The sequence below is a fragment of the Lepidochelys kempii genome, chromosome 2, assembly GCF_965140285.1.
Source record: "Lepidochelys kempii isolate rLepKem1 chromosome 2, rLepKem1.hap1, whole genome shotgun sequence".
Lineage (NCBI taxonomy): Eukaryota > Metazoa > Chordata > Testudines > Cheloniidae > Lepidochelys > Lepidochelys kempii.
Window position 1 is genome coordinate 63,976,185 of NC_136381.1, and position 21,647 is coordinate 63,997,831.

The 21,647-nt window shown below is 44.4% G+C and overlaps 1 protein-coding gene and 1 long non-coding RNA gene across 3 annotated transcripts in view; one reads left to right on the plus strand and one right to left on the minus strand.

The window, feature by feature from the left end:
• LOC140906669 (uncharacterized) overlaps nt 1-7,296 on the minus strand; it is a 21,167-nt gene extending 13,871 nt beyond the window's left edge. The window contains exons 1-2 of the long non-coding RNA XR_012157198.1: nt 6,773-7,296; nt 5,022-5,223 (exon numbers count right to left, since the gene is read on the minus strand). This is a non-coding gene — a long non-coding RNA (uncharacterized LOC140906669). The remainder of the gene's footprint in view (nt 1-5,021; nt 5,224-6,772) is intronic.
• The window catches only part of TTPA (alpha tocopherol transfer protein), a 22,088-nt gene continuing 7,109 nt past the window's right edge, over nt 6,669-21,647 (plus strand). The window contains exons 1-2 of one of the 2 annotated variants that reach the window (XM_073331030.2): nt 6,669-7,139; nt 20,849-21,002. In XM_073331030.2, coding sequence (XP_073187131.1) covers nt 6,894-7,139; nt 20,849-21,002 — 400 coding nt within the window. In that variant the 5' untranslated portion in view covers nt 6,669-6,893. The remainder of the gene's footprint in view (nt 7,140-20,848; nt 21,003-21,647) is intronic. The other variant, XM_073331029.2, reaches the window with a different exon arrangement.

The window sequence follows — 21,647 nt, forward strand, 5'->3', positions numbered from 1 at the left end:
AACTAAATACCGGGCCAAGCTCTTGAGCTTAGCCCATGATCACCCTAGTGGCCATGCTGGGGTGAACAGGACCAAAGACCGTTTGGGGGGGTCATTCCACTGGGAGGGAATGGGCAAGGATGTGTCTACCTATGTCCAGTCTTGTGAGGTGTGCCAAAGAGTGGGAAAACCCCAAGACCAGGTCAAAGCTCCTCTCCAGCCACTCCCCATCATTGAAGTTCCATTTCAGCGAGTAGCTGTGGATATTCTGGGTCCTTTTCCGAAAAAGACACCCAGAGGAAAGCAGTACATACTGACTTTCATGGATTTTGCCACCCGATGGCCGGAAGCAGTAGCTCTAAGCAACACCAGGGCTAAAAGTGTGTGCCAGGCACTAGCAGACATTTTTGCCAGGGTAGGTTGGCCCTCCGACATCCTCACAGATGCAGGGACTAATTTCCTGGCAGGAACCATGAAAAACCTTTGGGAAGCTCATGGGGTAAATCACTTGGTTGCCACTCCTCCACCATGCCATTTGTTTGATGATGGTAAGAAGTTTAATGGAACTTTGGGGGCCATGATACGTAAATTCGTAAATGAGCACTCCAATGATTGGGACCTAGTATTGCAGCAGTTGCTCTTTGCCTACAGAGCTGTACCACATCCCAGTTTAGGGTTTTCCCCATTTGAACTTGTATATGGCCGTGAGGTTAAGGGGCCATTGCAGTTGGTGAAGCAGCAATGGGAGGGATTTACACCTTCTCCAGGAACTAACATTCTGGACTTTGTAACCAACCTACAAAACACCCTCCGAACCTCTTTAGCCCTTGCTAGAGAAAACTTACAGGATGCTCAAAAAGAGCAAAAAGCCTGGTATGATAAACATGCCAGAGAGCGTTCCTTCAAAGTAGGAGACCAGGTCATGGTCTTAAAGGCGCTCCAGGCCCATAAAATGGAAGCATCGTGGGAAGGGCCATTCGTGGTCCAGGAGCGCCTGGGAGCTGTTAATTATCTCATAGCATTCCCCACCTCCAACCGAAAGCCTAAGGTGTACCATATTAATTCTCTAAAGCCCTTTTATTCCAGAGAATTAAAGGTTTGTCAGTTTACAGCCCAGGGAGGAGACGACGCTGAGTGGCCTGAAGGTGTCTATTACGAAGGGAAATGTGCTGGTGGTGTGGAAGAGGTGAACCTCTCCATGACCCTTGGGCGTATGCAGCGACAGCAGATCCAGGAGCTGTGCACTAGCTACGCGCCAACGTTCTCAGCCACCCCAGGACTGACTGAACGGGCATACCACTCCATTGACACAGGTAATGCTCACCCAATTAGGGTCCACCCTTACCGGGTGTCTCCGCAAGCTAAAACTGCTATAGAACGGGAGATCCAGGATATGTTACAGATGGGTGTAATCCGCCCCTCTGAAAGTGCATGGGCATCTCCAGTGGTTCTAGTTCCCAAACCAGATGGGGAAATACGTTTTTGCGTGGACTACCGTAAGCTAAATGCTGTAACTCGCCCAGACAACTATCCAATGCCACGCACTGATGAACTATTAGAGAAACTGGGACGGGCCCAGTTCATCTCTACCTTGGACTTAACCAAGGGGTACTGGCAGGTACCGCTAGATGAATCTGCCAAGGAAAGGTCAGCCTTCATCACACATCTCGGGCTGTATGAATTTAATGTACTCCCTTTCGGGCTGCGAAATGCACCCGCCACTTTCCAAAGACTTGTAGATGGTCTCCTAGCAGGATTAGGAGAATATGCAGTCGCCTACCTTGATGATGTGGCCATATTTTCGGATTCCTGGGCAGACCACCTGGAACATCTACAAAAAGTCCTTGAGCGCATAAGGGAGGCAGGACTAACTGTTAAGGCTAAGAAGTGTCAAATAGGCCTAAACAGAGTGACTTACCTTGGACACCAGGTGGGTCAAGGAACTATCAGCCCCCTACAGGCCAAAGTGGATGCTATCCAAAAGTGGCCTGTCCCAAAGTCAAAGAAACAGGTTCAATCCTTCTTAGGCTTGGCCGGTTATTACAGATGATTTGTACCGCACTACAGCCAAATCGCTGCCCCACTGACAGACCTAACCAAAAAGAAACAGCCAAATGCTGTTCAGTGGACCGGAAAGTGTCAGAAGGCCTTTAACAAGCTTAAAGCGACACTCATGTCTGACCCTGTACTAAGGGCCCCAGACTTTGACAAACCGTTCCTAGTAACCACAGATGCATCCGAGCGTGGTGTGGGAGCAGTTTTAATGCAGAAAGGACCTGATCAAGAATTCCACCCTGTAGTGTTTCTCAGCAAAAAACTGTCTGAGAGGGAAAGCAACTGGTCAGTCACTGAAAAAGAATGTTATGCCATTGTCTACGCTCTGGAAAAGCTACGCCCATATGTTTGGGGACGGCGTTTCCACCTGCAAACCGACCATGCTGCACTAAAGTGGCTTCACACCGTCAAAGAAACTAACAAAAAACTCCTTCGGTGGAGTTTAGCTCTCCAAGATTTTGATTTCGACATCCAACACATCTCAGGAGCTTCTAACAAAGTGGCTGATGCACTCTCCCGTGAAAGTTTCCCAGAATCAACTGGTTAAAATCGTCCTTGAGATGTGGAAAATATTGTTAGTCTTTATGTACTTGGTAGTATATTTAGAGATGCATGTGTCTTATTAACTCTGTTTTCCTAGAGCTCCAGGAAGAAATCCCAGCCAGTGTTTCACCCTAGCTGAGATTTGGGGGGGCGTGTCATAAATATAAAGGGAAGGGTAAACCCCTTTGAAATCCCTCCTGGCCAGGGGAAAGCTCCTCTCACCTGTAAAGGGTTAAGAAGCTAAAGGTAACCTCGCTGGCACCTGACCAAAATGACCAATGAGGAGACAAGATACTTTCAAAAGCTGGGAGGAGGGAGAGAAACAAAGGGTCTGTGTCTGTCTGTAGTCGTCTTGGCCAGGGACAGAACAGGAATGGAGTCTTAGAACTTTTAGTAAGTAATCTAGCTAGGTATGTGTTAGATTATGATTTCTTTAAATGGCTGAGAAAAGAATTGTGCTGAATAGAATAACTATTTCTGTCTGTGTATCTTTTTTGTAACTTAAGGTTTTGCCTAGAGGGGTTCTCTATGTTTTTGAATCTAATTACCCTGTAAGATATCTACCATCCTGACTTTACAGGGGGGATTTCTTTATTTCTATTTACTTCTATTTTTTATTAAAAGTCTTCTTGTAAAACACTGAATGCTTTTTTCATTGTTCTCAGATCCAAGGGTTTGGGTCTGTGGTCACCTATGCAAATTGGTGAGGCTTTTTATCCAACATTTCCCAGGAAAGGGGGGGTGCAAGTGTTGGGAGGATTGTTCATTGTTCTTAAGATCCAAGGGTCTGGGTCTGTAGTCACCTAGGCAAATTGGTGAGGCTTTTTACCAAACCTTGTCCAGGAAGTGGGGTGCAAGGTTTTGGGAAGTATTTTGGGGGGAAGGACGCGTCCAAACAGCTCTTCCCCAGTAACCAGTATTAGTTTGGTGGTGGTAGCGGCCAGTCCAAGGATAACGGATGTAATATTTTGTACCTTGGGGAAGTTTTGACCTAAGCTGGTAAAGATAAGCTTAGGAGGTTTTTCATGCAGGTCCCCACATCTGTACCCTAGAGTTCAGAGTGGGGGAGGAACCGTGACAGCAACTAAGGCTGACCTGGTATAAATAACAAAATAAGTCATGTCACCCCATGTGACACATTTATGCAAGCATTAAACCGTTATGAAAAGTCTAGGATGTGCTACTGCCTGACCTAAAGATTTATTTCTGAACAATCATTCACATATGTTACAGCCTCCCACCCTTTCCTTTTTCAAATTGTTCTTAAATAAGCAACGGGGAGTTCAACATACATAAATGACAAAATACACCACTCCTACCTTTCTGGGCTTCCTGCCAAATATCAGACCTGTACTTCCACTTTGCCTGGTCTTTCTGAGTAAAAACACACAAACCCATAGAAAGCAACCAAATCCAACACTTCATTCATTTGTTGCAAATCCAGCTGCAATATTTTCTCAGACATTATTAGATAAATAATTATGAATAAAGAAGATCTACAGAAACTCTCTTCTTTAGACAATTTAAGAACAGGAAAGATGGCTAAGCACATCACATTTGCTCCGTTTTTTTTAACCAATGTGCAAATATTTGTTATGACGAGTTCAATCAACTATTTTCCTTCAGCTTGCTGTAATACCTGTTGTCACAACCTCCCCCTTACGGGGCAGCACACCTTATTCAACACCAGTGTCAGTGGCTACAATTGACAAGTGCAGCCTTTTTACGTCTCTAATTTTCTTCTCAGGACACCTGCCTGTAAATGTCAGGTGCTCTTGGCTGCTTTTCGTTACTGTATTTTGAAGGCCCTTCGGATCTCTTCAAAACCCACCGATTGACTATGCCTCTGACTCCTGGGTTTGACCAAACACTAAACTTTTATCTAACTGAGTAAACATAACACAAGCAAAACAGTAACATCTAGTGACCGTCCTACTTCTTACTCTAGCAGGGACAGCCTAAGATTATAAGAGCCCAGCAGAGTTTCTTCTCCTTCAAATTCAACCTCCCAAATTTCCAAGTGAGGAGTCTGAGTGGAGCTTCTGTCCAGAAGTCCAAGTCTCTGTGGGTATGTCTACATGATATCTGGTTAGCATGCTAAAAATAGGTGTGTAGACATTGCGACTCAGGCTAGAACTTGAGCTCTCAAGCTCGGGTGGGGATGGATTTGACAGCTTGAGCTCCGGCCTAAATTGCAGTGTCTACACAGCTTTTTTTTAGCATACTAACGCAAACCCCACCAGCATAAGACTGTGGACCTAGGCAGGGAAGCTAACTCCCAGATGCAGTGTAAACATACTCTGTGTCTCCATCCACCTAGTGGTATGTGTTCTTTTTGGTCTTCGTCCCATAACGTACCTCACTATATAATTTCACTTAACATTTATCCTATGACACCATCTCACATCCAGCAATTTCAAAATAATGTAGTTCATGCAACATACCCATACATCAGCAGCGTGACTGAGGCCATTTTTCTTTAGGTGATATTTGGAGAACATCTCTTCGGTGGCTGAAATATCTCCATTTGCTTTGCTTTAGAATTCAAAAATGCCATCATAGAAATGTCAGCTCTGAGCTTTCCCAAGCTTGTGGAAACATACGAAATGGTTTCCAATATTGTAGATTATTCCAACAACTTTACATCTGTAATGACAGAATTTTTGCTTTAATAAATACTTACTTTTCTGGCCAAGCTCTTTGACGTCCTCTACTGAACTAATCAATGTTTGAAATATTATTTTTAATATTAATGCTACATTCACATTACATGGAAAAGAGCTACAGAGGGGGCAGGTGAAGGCAAATGCTCCTAAAACCTTTTCTGCATAGGCAATGAATGGTATTTAAAATAATACAATTAATTTTTTTGATAGAACAGCCAAATGCACCTTGGTTTTCCAGCTTACTTGCTGTCATGCACAGAAATCTCTGGTGCAGGTGATAGCAGATAAAATATTCTGGTGCGCAAGGGCCAATAAAAGTGGTGATAAAAGTCTGGCATCTCTGGGGGAACAGTTAAGGTTACAGAGCATGGTCTGTATTGTTAGTTTTGACAGTGGTAGGGAGTGTGAGAGAAGGAATAGATTAGAAGACTTAACTTTTCATTTCCTTGTTTTTTGTAATTTTGCACCTGGCAGGGGTTCTCAAACTGTGGGTCGGGACCCCCAAGTGGGTCATAACCCCAATTTAATGGGGTCTCCAAGGCTGTCATTAGACTGGCTGGGGCCCAGGGCCAAAGCCCAAGCCCAAGCCCCACTGCCCAGGGCCCTTGGTGGTGGGGCTCAGGTTATAGGTCCCCAGCTCAGGGATGAGACCCTTGGGCTTTGGGCCCCCTGCCCAGGGTGGTGGAGCTCGGGCTTTTGATCCCGGGGTGGCAGGGCTCAGGTAGGCTTCGGTCCCTCCTCCTGGGGTCGTGTAGTAATTTTTGTTGTCAGAAGGGAGTCACAGTGCAATGAAGTTTGAGAACCCATAGCATCAGGTGTGTTAACTGTGTAGAAAACTTAACAGCTTGACAACAAAGGGTTGTTTTTTTTTTGGGTATCTTAATATAAATAATATGTATAATTGTAAAATGGAAAAGGTGTGTATAATATTTATACATTCTGATCCCTTCATCTGTCCTTTTTGTAGGCAGTCTACAAACCCAGTTGCTTATTATTCAAGTTGCAAAATGGAAGATGGGTGTAGGGAGACAGGACAGTGCTTTGCAAAGAAAAAAAAGTTTGGGGTCAGAGAGTGGCATGTTCAAGTCTTTCCAGAACAGTCCAACTTTTGCTGGATGTGACGCTTGACTTGAGAGGTCTCTTGTTATTTATGTGCGTTGAAACCACAGTTCCTTATTGAAGGATGATTTGCAAAGCTGGGGCTGGCGGTGGGTTGCAGGGGCGCATGAAGCCCGCACCTTGCACGGAAAGGAAATTTTGGATTGGGGGCATGTCCCGCTTCGCCCTGCCCGGCGCTCCTGCTCGGGGAGCGGGCTCAGGGCGCGGAAGCTCCCGCTCCTCTGCAGGAGCCCCGGAAAGGCGGGACGCGGGGGCGCCCGTGTGTCCGGGCTCCCCCAGTTGGCGGGGACCCCTGGGCATGGGCTCGTTGGCCCAGGGACTGATGCGCCACTGGCGTCCAGATACTAGCCCCCGGCCCCAAGACAACCCTCCTCCTGGCGTCAGCAGGCCCTGCAGGGGTTAAGCTTGACCTGGCGGGGGTGGGGTGAGCGCTCCCGCGTCCCTGACTCGCTCTGCCTCTTTCGCGATGGGAAGCGGCGTGTCCGCCCCGTGCGGCGCGGGGGGCATTTGGCCGCCGCTCGCCTCCGTTGCATGGCGCAGCAGCCGTCGCTGCGGGTCCCTGGCTCTACAGCCCGCATGTCTCAGGTGAAGCCGCCCGCCCCGCCGGGGAACCTTAACGAGCTGCCCGACCAGTCCCCGCTGGTGGGAGCCGCCGTGGCGGAGCTGCGGCGCCTGGCCGCGGCTGACCGCAGCCAGCGCTGGCCGCTCGCTCTCACCGACTCCTTCCTGCTCAGGTTCCTGCGAGCCCGGGACTTCGACCTGCCCCTGGCTTGGAAGGTAAGGAGGGGCTGGGCGCGGGGCCCGAGGCCAGCTGGTCTCCCTGGGGCTGCAGCCGGCCCTTTCCCTCGGACCCCGCAGGGCTGCAGGGGCTCAGCGCTGCGGGCTCGACCGCCGCCCTCGGACGATCCTGCAGGGAGCCGGAAGGTGCATGCCCCGGTTGCTGTGTGAGATCGCTCCCCGGTGTGGGGAGAGGAGTACCAGACGCCCGGGCAATGCCTGCTAGTCTGCAGCGTGAGCCCTTCTGGTCAGAACTGTTGGTCTGTCTGTCAAGTGCCTAATAGCTTGTGTAGGCTCCCTAGAAGTAATGACAATACAGACACTAATCCCTCGCGGGGAAAGGGAGAGACAGCTCATGAAACCACACGCCTGCATTTTATGGGAGAAATTGGGGCCGCTGCGTTCCAGGATAAATAAAGACAACACCCAAACTAAGGTTTAGGCCCTGCTCCTGCCAAGAGGTCTGTGTGGGCTGGATAGACTCACGTGGCCCCAGGGAACCCTGGTGAAGTCAATGGGACTACTCCTAGTGCAGGATCAGGGTCGCGTCTTGGTGGTGTAATAACTGAGTAAAGTAGGAGTAAAGGAAATGGCTGTAGCATTTAGTAGGGATTGGACTGGAGCAGCTGTTTTGGTAGCTATAGCACTTTCTAAGTTCACAAAGCAGGAACTGGATGCACATATCCAGCTTGATGCCAGAGAAGTGCACAGTATGACTATTAGCTTTCTGTAATCTTACTTATGCAGCATTGAGTACAGATTTAAATACCCTAATATCAGAAAGTGAAACACTTAAAGGGATGCCATAAACATCAAAAATCACATTCTTGTCTTATAGATAACACCTGGAGTTACTATAACACAAAGAGATTAGGAAAAACATATTTTCCTCTCTTTCTGACTTTGTTCATTTAGTGCATTTGAATTCATTCAGTATATAGTGAATTTCACCATTTTCCTGGTTGTTTTGTGGTAATTACTTAAAAGGTTTTTTTAAAACTGGTAACAAGTTCAAGTCATCAGTGGCCCTTTAAAGTTTCTCAGGGAAATATTAACTTACCAGCATTGAATATGTGTTGTATTTTAATTGAAATTGATGTGGATGAGTTAATGTTGCCTAGCAAACCGTATATTTATATTTCCCAGCTGTAATATTGCCTTAGGCTATGATTTTTCACTTATTAATATATCAGAGAATCAGTATGGCCAACTCTGCGTGTTCAAAAATCATGAGACAAGCCTGCTAAAATTTTTAATATTTTGCATTCTATTTGTCTTATGGGTTTTGAGCCTTTGAAGCAGTGTTGGGCAGCCCACGGGCTGCACGTGGTCCATCAGGGCAAACCGCTGGCCAGCCAACAGACCATTTGTATACATTTGCATGGCCACCTGCAGCTCCCAGTGGCTGCGGTTTGCTGCTCCTGGCCAATGGGAGCTGTGGGAACTGGTGGCCAGGCCTGCACCTGCCCCGGCCTCGCGCTGCTCCTGGAAGTGGCCAGCATGTCCAGCAGTGGCTCCTGTGGGAGCAGGTGGTTCTGCACGCTGCCCTCACCTATAGGCACCACCCCCACAGCTCCAATTGGCTGCGCTTTCCCATTCCTGACCAATGGGAACTGCGGGGGAGGTGCCTGCAGGTGATGGCAGCGTGTGGCGCTCCCCTGCCCTTCCCCCCACAGGAGCCTCTGCCGGACATGCCAGCTGCTTCCGGGAGTGGTGCGGGGCCAGAGCTGGCAGGGAGCCTGCCTGAGCCTCACTGGACTGCTAGTGGCTGATCTCCCAGTTTGGCTCCAGGAGGGTTGGCAACCCTATTGTGATTGAGTGGTTGATCATAGAGCCTCTGACACTGGATCTCAGTCTCAGAGACTGAGACTGGAGATCGCCTGTCTAATACAAAAATGATAGTCAACACAAAATGGGAGTCATAATTCAGTTCAGACATATCCCACCTTGTCACACTGGGCATGTCTGAAAATTTGGGCCTAACACATTATGGAAATATTACTAAAGGAAGGATGATCAGTTAGACATTGGCAAAATAGTGTATTTTTAAAATAACTGTTTATAATAACTCACTGGAAACTTGGAACAAACATTTTATACCAATTATTCTTCCATACTCAGTGCTCACTGGCTATTGTAGTGTTGCTCAGGAGTGTTAGGCTGCTGCTGTTTTTTAATTAGAGAAAACCCAGCCTTGAAGCATTTAATTTTTGGTGGAAAAACCCATATCAAGGATTAGAGATGTTAAAAATCCAGAGGTGCATCCCATTAAGCCTGACACCAACTATTTCATATGTGGTCCTGCAGAGTTATTACAAAACTTTCTTTTCTTTTTTTCTCAACTCCTTTTTCTATTTACATTGGGTCAGAGGTGCACATGATTCTTCTCCGCTCCTTGTGGACCGTAGGATGGGCTCATCACATGTCTTGTAGTTCCAGTTCTTTTTCTCTTCAGATTTCTCTTGATGGAGTCTTTCCATCATATCCTCAGTCTTCCACATCCTGTGTTGCTATCCTCTTCCTCCTGTGCTTTCCTTGCTGGTCACTCTTTTCCCATTCTTATCACATGTCCATTCCACCTCAAGTGTGTGCTGTCCGGCCTATCTATCACTGAGAGCCCCAAGTTTATTTTCCCCCTAATTTCTTCCATACACCGTGTGATACAGGGTGCTGGGGTACCCCTCACTGGAAATGCCAAGGTCAGGGCAGGCTGCATAAGGGAGAGCAGACACTCCCAAAACTAGTGGTTAACACTAAAGTTAAACTCTTCAACCAGTCACAAACTGTGCTCCTGATTCCCCACACTGGTTATCAAGAAGCAAAAAAAGAAATCACACAGCCGCCTTTATTGCATTCCAGTACTCTGGCTCCCATTCAGCACATAGGTGCAGTAAGGTGAGGTTATTTTAAAACTCTGCTCACATATACAAAATGTTCTTCTGACCCCAAAGGGCCAGCCATGTTACCGGGTCAATATGAGTTTCGATCTTACGCAAAATACGAGGCTGTCAGCCAATCCTTTAGCATCTAAAACTAAAGGTTTATTATGAATAGAGAGAACAAGAAGAAAGTTGTTAAATGGTCAAAGCAATCAGATACATACAAAGACTTCAAAGTCCATATATCAGGTTCTTACCAGTATTGGTGAGTTTGCTGGCTTGAAAGTCCCTCTGGAACACATCCACAGCTCAGATGATTCATTCAGTCATTTGTTCAGAGCTTCAGTATGTAGAAAACTTACTCCAGAGGTGAGAAGCAGGATTGAAGACAAAAGATGCAGCTGCCTTTTATAGTCTTGCCATGCAGCTTGTATTTCCTTTGTTCCAAACACAAGCTGCCCAGCACATGGCATGGAAGCTTTAGAGTTCTCTGTCCACAGGCATACTACATGCTTTGCTGCTGATTCATAAGGTATCCCTCCTGGTTGCTTTCAAGGGGTTCGTAGGTGCCGCGTGAACCGCTGGCTGGGGGAGGCTAGCCCCCAGCCCCATCCCTTCCACAAGAGGCCCTGCCCCTTCCGCGTACTCCAGAGCCCCCCACCACAGCCCCCGCCCCAGGCTGGCTAGTGCCTGCAGTTGCCCCCAGTCCCAGAGCTCTGGGAGGGAGAGCGTGCAGCAGTGCCGCTGCAGCCTCCCCAGTGCTGGGAGGGAGAGTGGTGTGGCCCCAGCCCCCTGGAGCCCAGCGCGGCACCGCTGAAGCGGGACCCTGGGTGTGGAGTGTGGGTGGGGCCATGCCTGGCTGTTAGGGGAGGCACTGCCTCCCCCAGCCTCCCTTACCCGCCACCCATGAATGGGTTCATTGTACAGTTGATGTCCCTTAATGGGCCATCAAACAGGCGAGGCAGTGCTGATACCCCCAGACAGATTGGCATCACCCAGAAACACGGCACAAGTTTGGAAATACAGATATACCCTACATATCTATAATTCATAATACAAAGGTGATACGAACATGTAAACAAGATTATCATACTTGGCGAATTGTAACATTTTCTCAGATGGCATATCTGGTCAGATTCCTGGAAATTTTATAATATCGGTTTCAACAGTATCATAAATTGTCCCACATATCCATACAGTGTGTCACACACTCTTTCTACGCTCTGCTTGCCTGCCATTCTTCACAGTATATTATTTTTTGCTACCTGTATCTTCCTTTCTTCCATCTCAGTAAGACACACCATTTCCAAACCATAGAGCAGGCAGGAACAAACACAGCATACACTTTTACATTTTTACTTTTACTATTACAAAACACTGAAACAAATTCAATTAAGCAACCCGTCTGACCCCAAAACCTTAATCTTGAAATGCTGGTGGGACTGTATGCCCTGACCATTTAAACACAGACTCCAAAAGTAGAAGAGAAAGTAACTGAATAGCTTTCGGTAAAGGATTACAAGGGTAAACATTCATGAGTAGGAAAGCGTTAACTCAGTCTAAATGGAATATTGGCAGAGATTTGTCTTCCTTGGGGTGAAGCGAGAAGTCCTTTGACACAGAAAAGATTAAGCACAGACAGTCATGGCACTGAATATGTGAAATGGCTTGAATACACAAACAAGGAATTTTCTTCTCCTGTGCAACTTCAGAAAGAAATGCTGGCAGGATGGTCACCTACTGCGGAATAACACTGGCAAGCAAGGGAGTTGTACTGTCATTGATTTTGCTGACACCTGTGCAGTAACTAATCTTCCTCCACCCTGAGGGAAATGCAGGCAGGGATCAGATGTTAATACTGCAATAATAACACCAATACTTAGCTCTTACAGTGGTTTTCATCAGTATGTCTCAGTCTGCTTTACGGAAGAGGTCAGTAGCACTGTCCACAATTTACAGATGGGGAAACTGAGGCACAGGTAGGCGCATTAACACTTACCTGGATATATTTTAGTGTTCAAAAGGTACACCTTGTCTGTGGGATCCACGGAGGGACTTGGGTGTTGCAACACTGAGCGTTACAGCACCAAATTTTTAGGTGCCTAGAAAAGTCACAGGATCAACACTGCGATCCACAAAGCCTGAATTAGGTGTCTAGGCTCCCTATACAGAGCCTGAGCAAAGATTAGGTGCCTTAGACTGCAATCCACAAAGCCCTCATGTTAAGCGTGGAGCTGCCTAAGCTAGCCAACGGGAGACACCAACCAGAGTGTGCTAAGTCCCGCCCCTCCCTCGTGATAGGTGCCTAAGTCTGGGCTGCAGGGAGGCATCTAGCTCTCCTTGTGGTCCACGAACCAGGAGAAGGCAGGCGTTCAGCCCCTGAAGTTGCATGTGGGACCCAAAAAACCCACCCAGGGTGGGGGGAGAAATTCCTTCAATCTTTAGCCTACTGGATAGGGAACTCCCGGTTCAAGACGGGGAGAGCAGATTTGAACTGGGATCTTCCACCTCTTAGGTGAGTGCCCTAACTAGTGGTCTAAAGAGTCATTCTAAGGCTCTCGCTGGCCCAATTAATAATAATATTCACTTGTTTAATTAAAATGGAACAACTTGGGACACCTATATCAGAATATTCTATGGTCTAGTGGTTAGAGCACTCACATGAGAGGTGGCAGATTGCTGTTCAAAACCCTTCTCTTTCTTAGGATGAGGGGGGACTTGCCTGGGGAGTCTCTCACATCCTGGGTGAATACCCTTTCCATAGCCGAAAGGTTATAAGGGGCAGGGTATCTTCCTTCTTCAAGTATTTGTGAGATCAGGACCTTAAAACATTGGCGGGCTTCTGGGCTCCCAGTGTTTTAGGATCCTGTTATTAAATCCTCTCCTTTTAAGTTTTTCTCACCACAGTGGTTACTGAGATCTATGAAGGGTGAGACAAAGTCTTAACAATGTTACAAACCGCAGCATCTGTTTTTATTTACTGGTGATGTGTGGATCCAAAACAATGGCATGCAGTCAGTTTTTTCCTAAATGCTTACTGGATCAATAACAAATCTATGAAAACTGTCATTCTCCACAGCTGGATTTTTGAGTGAAACAATATAATCGTTGCCATGTTGGACACTTTCCTAAGCTTGCTTGAGAAATAGCACATAGCAACCATGTTGTGTTCTGAGGTAATCCTGCACACAGTATGCAATAGGGCCCCAAATGAAACATTCCTAAACTTTTCAGCTTTCAGTTCATTATTTGTATTGCAGCACTACAATACAGAATATGATTACTACAGTTCAAAGTCAGCTGGCCATTTTAGGCATTTTTCCTTCACAGTCACCAAATTTCGTGGCATATAAAAGGAGCTAGGCATGCCGCAACTTAGTTCAAGATGTTATCTCAAGATGTTCTGCTTTCTATATGTTAACATACATTATGGAAAATAAGCTGCTTGTTTTGTTCTTTGCAAGAGTTAATTACAGCCGTATTGTTTCCCTTCGCTGACTTCCTCTTGCTATTCTCATTGATTTCAAAATTTTCCTCACTTTGAAGGCTCTGCATGAGCCAGCCCTTGCTATGGTTCTGCCCTTATCTTCCTGCCCTCCACCTTGTTCTTTCTGCCCTGCCCAAGCCTCTTGTCTAACTGCTTCCATTAGATCCATTCACACTAGGTAAATGACCCACTGCTGACAGTTGTCTCCTCCATCTCTAACTGGAGTTGAAAGTGGCCAACTGCTAGTGCGTAGTAGCTGGGGCACAATTTTTCTGTTGCCTTACAGAAGCATCTGTATAACACTTTCCATAAAGATGCTGAAAACAGTTATGGTAGGACTACACGAATAGCTAAACTGATCTCCATATCCGTTCAGGAAGGCTGACAATGGGTCCTTTTCCTACTGTAGTCAGGGCTAAAGTTTCCTTAATCCACTCCTCTTTTTACACCTTCTTCCAGGTGGTCTAAAACTCTGTCGTTCTCCAGATATGTCAACTGACCACCTTTTCCTCATTCTACTCCCTCCTTAAGACATACTCTTTGTAGCCTGGCACCAATCCACCCGTGAAATAAGTGTTACCTTTACAAAAGCAATTTTGAGAGACCACCAACTTCAGATTCACCAGTAGATTACCGTGGGTCTGTATTGTCTACTTTAGAATGTATGCTCCTTGGGGCAGGGACAGAGACTTCCTCTATTTTGTCCAGGACTGAGCATACTGTTGGTTTCAAGTAATAACTATGTGACAAAGAAATTAGCCCAGTATGTGTGATCTGATCTGAAGAAATTAAAGAAATACCATTTCCTTTTTATTTTCTCTTCTGGATCTTTCATTATTATTTTTAGATTGTAAATTCTTCTGGGGAGGTACTGTTTCTTCTTATGGCCTGTGTTTGCATAGTTTCTACCACAATGGAGGCCTAGTTCTGATTAGTGCCTCTGGCAATATGCTTTCATAATTATTGATCAGGAAAAGTTGAATTCAGTCATTTTTCATTTATAAATGCATTGTTTTCTTTAAATTAGTTCTAGGTCAGACACTGAATTCGCACTCTCTGAGGTTAATCAATAACTTCTTTGACATTCAGAAATCCTGGACTATATCCCTGGCATGAAGACACTCATGATGAAATGGTTGGTTCCACAGACATTGGATTATGTTTCTGATCAAATTTATTCCACTTACCAACTTAATTTATATCCATCATCAGTTGTCAAACAGACATACAGTTGCTTATTCAATTAATAAACTAATATAATTATGTATTGAATTGTTTTTCCACATACAATAACTGTTCCACAATCCTGAATGATTGGAACATTGCCATTACATCTATCATGATCATCCCATCTGTTTTTCCTACAAACCAGATGGGAACCCGGTATTTTCAGGTTACTTAGCCCTCTTATACCCACACTGACACCTACAGCTCTTTATAGCCAATATATAAACACAGTACACCTTCCCTTGACTCCCTTAGCAGAACAGATATATTCCCTTCAAAACTATCAGCAAGTAATCCTTGTACATGAGACCCTGAGCCAATTTATACCATGTTAAATTAGAGATTTATTTTAAAGATAACAGAGAGCTGTTCTTCAGAGCTTGTTCAACAAGAATAGTCCGATTTTGCAGGCCTTATTCACATGAGTAATCTTTAAACATGCAAGCAGTCCTATGCAACTTCAGTGGAACTACTCAGTAGAAAAAGGATTAATTTGCTTGAGCAAAGTTTGCAGGATTGAACCTTAAATGCCTGCTGGAGATAACCCAGAAAGTCCTTTAATGCTAAGCTCACACTTCAATTTTAGAACAGGAAATAAATATTTCAGACATTTAGGCTCAGTTTTGCACCCCTTTCACACAGTGAGTAGTTCATACTCCACAAGTAGTCTCATTAAAATCAATGGGACTACTTACAGAGTAAGATGATAGTGTGAGTAAAGGTAGTAGAACTGAGTGCTTGGTAACTTTTAGCTATTTGTTGTTACCTTTTGGTAGAAATAGATGAAAATAGCATCTGACACCATCTAATTGCAGGCTGTATCTCGAGATGGTATAATTAATCTCTTTTTTCACTATCTTAAGTGATTTATAGGCAAATGTTCACGCCAGGTGTCATTTGGCCTCCCTTATGTGCCATTAACATTGCAGGTACAAACACTGCTGATTTTAAATCACGGCTGCTGTGGCTAAAAGTATGAACTGGCGGAAAAAGTTCTGCGCTGGTAGGGAGATTGACTAGGTGATGGAGAGAATTGTTTTTGCACACATCTTGATTTCTACCAGCAGTAGGGTTGCCAGGCATCTGGTTTTCCACTGGAGCGCCCGATCGAAAAGGGACCCTGGCGGCTCCGGTTGGCACTGCCAACCAAGCCATTAAAAATCCGGTCAGTGGGTGCAGGGGGGCCTGGGGCTAAGGCAGGCTCCCTGCCTGCCTTAGCTCCATGCGGATTCCAGAAGTGGCTGCCAGGTCCCTGTAGCCCCTAAACGCATGGGAACCGTGACCAATGGGAGCTGCACAGGTGGCGCCTTCGGGCGCGAGGGCAGCACGTGGCTCCTCCCTGGCCGCCCATGTGTCTAGGGGCTGCAGGGACCTGGAGGCAACTTCCTGGGAGCCGCGAGACACTGAACTCTCTCCCGTATCCCAACCCCCTGCTCCAGCCCAGAGTCCCCTCCCACACCCAAACTCCCTCCCGGAGCCCGCACCTCCCCCAACACCCCAACTGCCTGCCTCAACCCCCTCCTGCACCCCAAACCCCTCATCCCTGGCCCCACCCCAGAGCCCTAAGCCGGAGGCTGCACCCCTTCTCCTGCACTCCAACCCACTGTTTCAGCCCGGAGCCCCTTCCTTCATCCCCCCAGCTGGAGTCCTCACCCATGCCCCAGCCCAGAGCCCTCTCCCACACCCTGAACCCCTCATTTCTGGCCCCACCTAGAGCCCGTACCCCCTGCCCAGAGACCTCACCCCCCTCCCGCATCCCAACCTCCTACCCCAGCCCAGTGAAAGTGAGTGAGGGTTGGGGAGAGCAAGTGATGGAGGAAGGGGGAATGGAGCGAGTGGGGACAGGGCCTCAGGGAAGGGGTGGGGCAGGTGTGTTCGGTTTTGTGTGATTAAAAATTCGGCAACCCTAATCAGCAGTACCCTGCTTTTCCAAGTTTGAGTCTCTCATGGAGCAGAACTCACTAGCTATGTACAGTGGTTTTCTTTTAATAGAATAATTAATTATTGAAAATGTGTGCACAACTCCTAATAGAGGAAAAGGGCAGAAACCAATATTACAGATTTTTGGGAAGTGTGGTGTTTTTTTTTTTTGGCAAGGTAAATATTTTTCTGCTGATTCAGCTTGTATGTATGAAGGACAACAGAAAAAATACATAGTGTTGCCAGTTCATGCTGTCTGGTTATGCAATTCTGAACACTTCATGCTAATCAGTGTTGTTTGTAAGGAGGTAAACATGAAGTAAAATAATATCAAGTTCTGGACTGCTGTTTACCAGCACAGTGAACTTCTAATCACATTATTCTGTCACAGGGGTAGGCAACCTATGGCGTGCATGCGAGCTGATTTTCAGTGGCACTCACGCTGCCCGGGTCCTGGCCACCAGTCCGGGGGGCCTCTGCATTTTAATTTAATTTTAAATGAAGCTTCTTAAACATTTTAAAAACCTTATTTACTTTAAATACAACAATAGTTTAGTTATATATTATAGAAAAAAGACCTTCTAAAAATGTTAAAATGTATTACTGGCATGCAAAACCTTAAATTAGAGTGAATACATGAAGACTCGGCACACCACTTCTGAAAGGTTGCCGACCCCTGCTCTATCAATTACCAATAGCTTATATTCTTGCATACCAAGAACTTTAAAAAAACACCCCTCAGAAAACTCTCTACATATTATTAGCCTAGACTAAGAACTAATTTATATACTTAATTAAAACGCTTAACGGGCAAAACTGGGTTGTTTGTGTATTGTTTGGTTAAGGAATGATTATTTACCATCTTCTATACAGTGTTCAAGATAGATGGGGCTCTAGCCTGGTTGAGGTCTTAAGCCACTACTAAATAAATCATTATAGGGTATATGAAGAGTGGAGATGTACATGACTGGTAATCAGTATATCTCTCCATCTCTTCCTATCTGTTGTACAAGTAGAGCTGATACACATTGGGTCTTTTCAACCAGTTTCCTTCTTGACAATTTATTTAAGACACCCTTCAAATAGCCTACAACTTTATGCAAGGAGAGCGGGGAAAAATATGCTGCAAAAATACACTTTTTTTTAAAAAAGACAAGAGGAACTTGAAAGTAGAGGAATGGGTAAGAGGTCAGTAGTCACAGTAAATATCCATCCTTAGCTTGCCACAGGATAACAGCAGAAGAGGATTAGATTTCAGTTTGACTCTTAGTCTGCAATTCAAGACCCTGGAAAAACTGGTTAGACCAGGAAGAGCCTTGCATAGAAGTGAGAAGTTGGAAAGCTGATACTTTGTTCTACTTTATTAGTTATTAGAACTAGTAACTATTTATTTCTAGCTATGTTACTTGGGCTCTTGAAAAAAGGGGTAACTAGAGAGATCTAGTCGCTTCAGGCATAATGTTACTTTGCTATGGAGAAAATGTTTGATGTTTTTGAAAATGTGTTGATGATTAGAGTTGTCTTGCTGGTCTGAGAGCACTAATAACAAAATAAAAAAAAGTAGTAATAGTTCTGTAAGGCCCTATCCTTGCTACTGTTAGGATTTAAAGCTGGCTATCCTCGTTTTTCTTCAGTTATTTGTGAAATTAGGCCCCGACTTCCATTGAAACTCTTAGGCTTCTAAACTGAGATTTTCAAAGGAGCCTAACTTCCAAGCTTTTATTTTTTTGAAAATCTTAACCAAAGGTTTAAGTTACTTGGTTAAGATCACCAATCAAATTAATGACACAGTCAGTGGAGAACTCTCAACTCCTGGAGTAACCAGAAGCACTTCCATTCCTGTTTACCTCTTCACAGTATCAGAAATAAAGTGAGGGAAGTGGTGGTACTCGGTGAAATCAATGGCTCCTTTGCACAGCAGAGCTTTTCTCTTAGTGGCAGGTAAAGTCCAGATTTTCAAGCAGGTGAATTTTATTATAGTGAATTATTTTATTCTAAGAGGATAATATCTGATCAGATTTGGAAATCAGAACTACTGCACCATCAACTTAATTCTCTAAAGGAAATCATGAAACTATGGATAATTCAATTTTCTCCAGCAGGATCTAACCTCAAAAGTCAGCACTTTTTAGCTAAGTCACTCTTCTTCAGAACTTCTTCATATCACTTCTGCGCATAGCTCTTTTGTATCATTCAACAGTTCCAGAGTATAATGCTGCCCAAATCTGTTTTGCCTCCATCTGAACAACAGTATTTATGTTCCTGACAACAGACATGATCTCTATTGTTTTGGCAATGACCGACCTCCATTATTTCCACTCTCAAAAAGCATGTCTCTTATGGGCAATCAGAAAGAGAGAGACATCCATTGCATCATTATTTGATGCTCTTTGTTGCCATGTAGGCATTGAGGTTCCAGCATTTCTCAGAGTTATGTCAAGGGCAACTAAAAGTTAGACATGGCTTTGAGCATATTGAACTTGTGTAGGACATGCCCTAAAAGGAATGGTAATGTATTTAGGGTGTCACCCATTTTTAGATCCTATATTTTCTTTTGTAGCTGCATAGGGTACTTTTAACTGCATATGTGCTAGCAAGTGTGACAAATAAGAAGATATGTGCTTATTAGATAAAATGGAATTGGTTCTGTTGCTTGAACAACAAGTAATGAAATTGTACCTGACACAACACGAAAGGAATGAATAAGCAGACATGTTATAAACAAACATAATTGGAGGAACTGAGTTAGGTACCAAACCTGAACCAGACTTCTGTAAATCTTCGCATAGAGAAACAGTGGAAAATTGCTTTCAGATGAGTATTGTATTGCATATAGAATGGAAATGTACAGGAGCCAGGAATCGTCTTGCAGGTGTACAGGAAATGTTAACGTCATATTTGTGGTTAATATGTGATTAGATAAGGTAAGTATGGAAACAACTGTGAAATGTAATAGGCAAATAAAATATTTGCAAAGAAGTGGGATATAAAACAGAGTTGTAATCAGTTTGGAACAGAAATTGTCCCTGGAAGGGTGAGTTCTATTAACCTTTGCCTTTCTCTATTTATGTTGATCTATCTTCACTTAATAAAAAACGATTGGGCTGAATTATCTGACATCTCATTGATCAATAATCTAATCAATATCTTACAAGGAGAAACCTTTATGTCTTTGAAAATGTGCTGTGGATGTGCCAGTGGTTACATGCTATGGCACAATGATCTTATGATGGCACAATGATCAGTCCAGTGGAATTATTAATAAAAGTTTGTGGCCAATAAGATGGCTTAATACCCTTTTGTTTGGGAATTCCTCTTATGAGATGTGTAAGTCTCTACTTAGTTCAACATGCCCCTGTATGAGCCTGACACAGTATCAAGTTAAATAACACAAGGAGGATTCAGTTTAGAATCCCATTTCTATTTATTTTGTGTAGTAAAATATCCTATTGCCAGTATTTTCTATCTACCACGCGGCACTGAATGGTGATTACATGCTATTAACAAATGGATTGGGTTCTAAATTCACTGTAATAACTCAGGGCAGAGAGCAACCTAGGTATGATTGTGGATCACTCAGTGGAAGCTTATGTTCAAGTTACATTGGCAAAGGTTCCTCTCTTCCCCCTTCCAAAAAAAAAGCTTATTGCCTGATATTTCATCTAACTAATGAAATAGTTAGGCAACTATTTTAGGCTTTGTTGCTTCTTCCTCTGAAACATCTGATACTGGCCTGCGATTGTCGGAAATAATTCTGGTCTACTGGTGTGATCCAGTCTGGCAGTCTCCTTGCTCCTAAAATTCATTTGTTGAAAGTAAAAATAAAATAAGGAAGCATTGGAATGATGGAAGTTCTAACACAGTGGTTCTCAAACTTTTGTACTGGTGATCCTTTTCACATAGCAAGCCTCTGAGTGTGACTTCCCCCTTAATAAATTAAAACCACTTTCATATATTTAACACCATTATAAACACTGGAGGCAAAACAGGGTTTGGGGTGGTGGCTGACAGCTTGCGACCCCCCACATGTAATGACCTTGTGACCCCCTGTGGGGTCCCGATCCCCAGTTTGAGAACTGCTGCTCTAACATGTTAATTCTGTGACTTGGACCCATCTGTCCAAGACACTTGAGACTGGATTTTGCTTCCCATTTCTATTGATATTCCTCTGACAAGAATGCTTCTCTTATCCCCAGTTATTGAAGAACTATCACAAGTGGAGAGCTGAATGCCCAGAATTAAGTGCAAATTTACAGCCTTGCTCTATTCTCAATCTCCTGCATGCTGGTTACCATGGAGTCCTGAGATCAAGGGACCCACGTGGCAGCAAAGTTCTTATTTATAGAATTGGTAAGTAACAATTCTATGGCCCAGACATTGCCTACACATTGTTTTGTGTACTGGTATAACTCTCTTGGTTATGGGTGTGATTTTTCTATCAACATAATTAAACAGTACAATCCCTTAAACTGGTATAGCTTATTTCCCTCCCTGTGGATATAGGTGTGCTAGTAAAGCACCACCTTCATACTATATAACTGTATATTGTAGAGAAGTACTCAGATGGGAGAACTCCTGAAGCACTTGATTAAGTGAAAACTCTAGTGATAGCCAGAAACCTCTTTAATTTTTCACTATTTACCTATGAATATCTATCTCATTTAACATACCTGGATAAAGTAGTGTTTGTTTGCTGTTGAGAGAGAGAGAGAGAGTGTGTGTAATAGCTATCTGCCGTGTTAATTATTATATTTAGCACCCCACCATAATTAGTTATTTCTATTACAGTGGTTCCTAGAAAACCCCGACAAGAATCAGGGCCAGACTGTGCTAGAGACAAGTAACACAAACCTTGTCTTCACTAGGAAAAAAGGTGCATTTTTAATGTGTTAGCTAAAATATGTTCAAATCTTAGTGTAGACAAGGCAGTTTCTCATTTTTAACACATATTGGTTGAGGTGAATCCTAGGAGTATCCCTCCTAGATATTGTACTG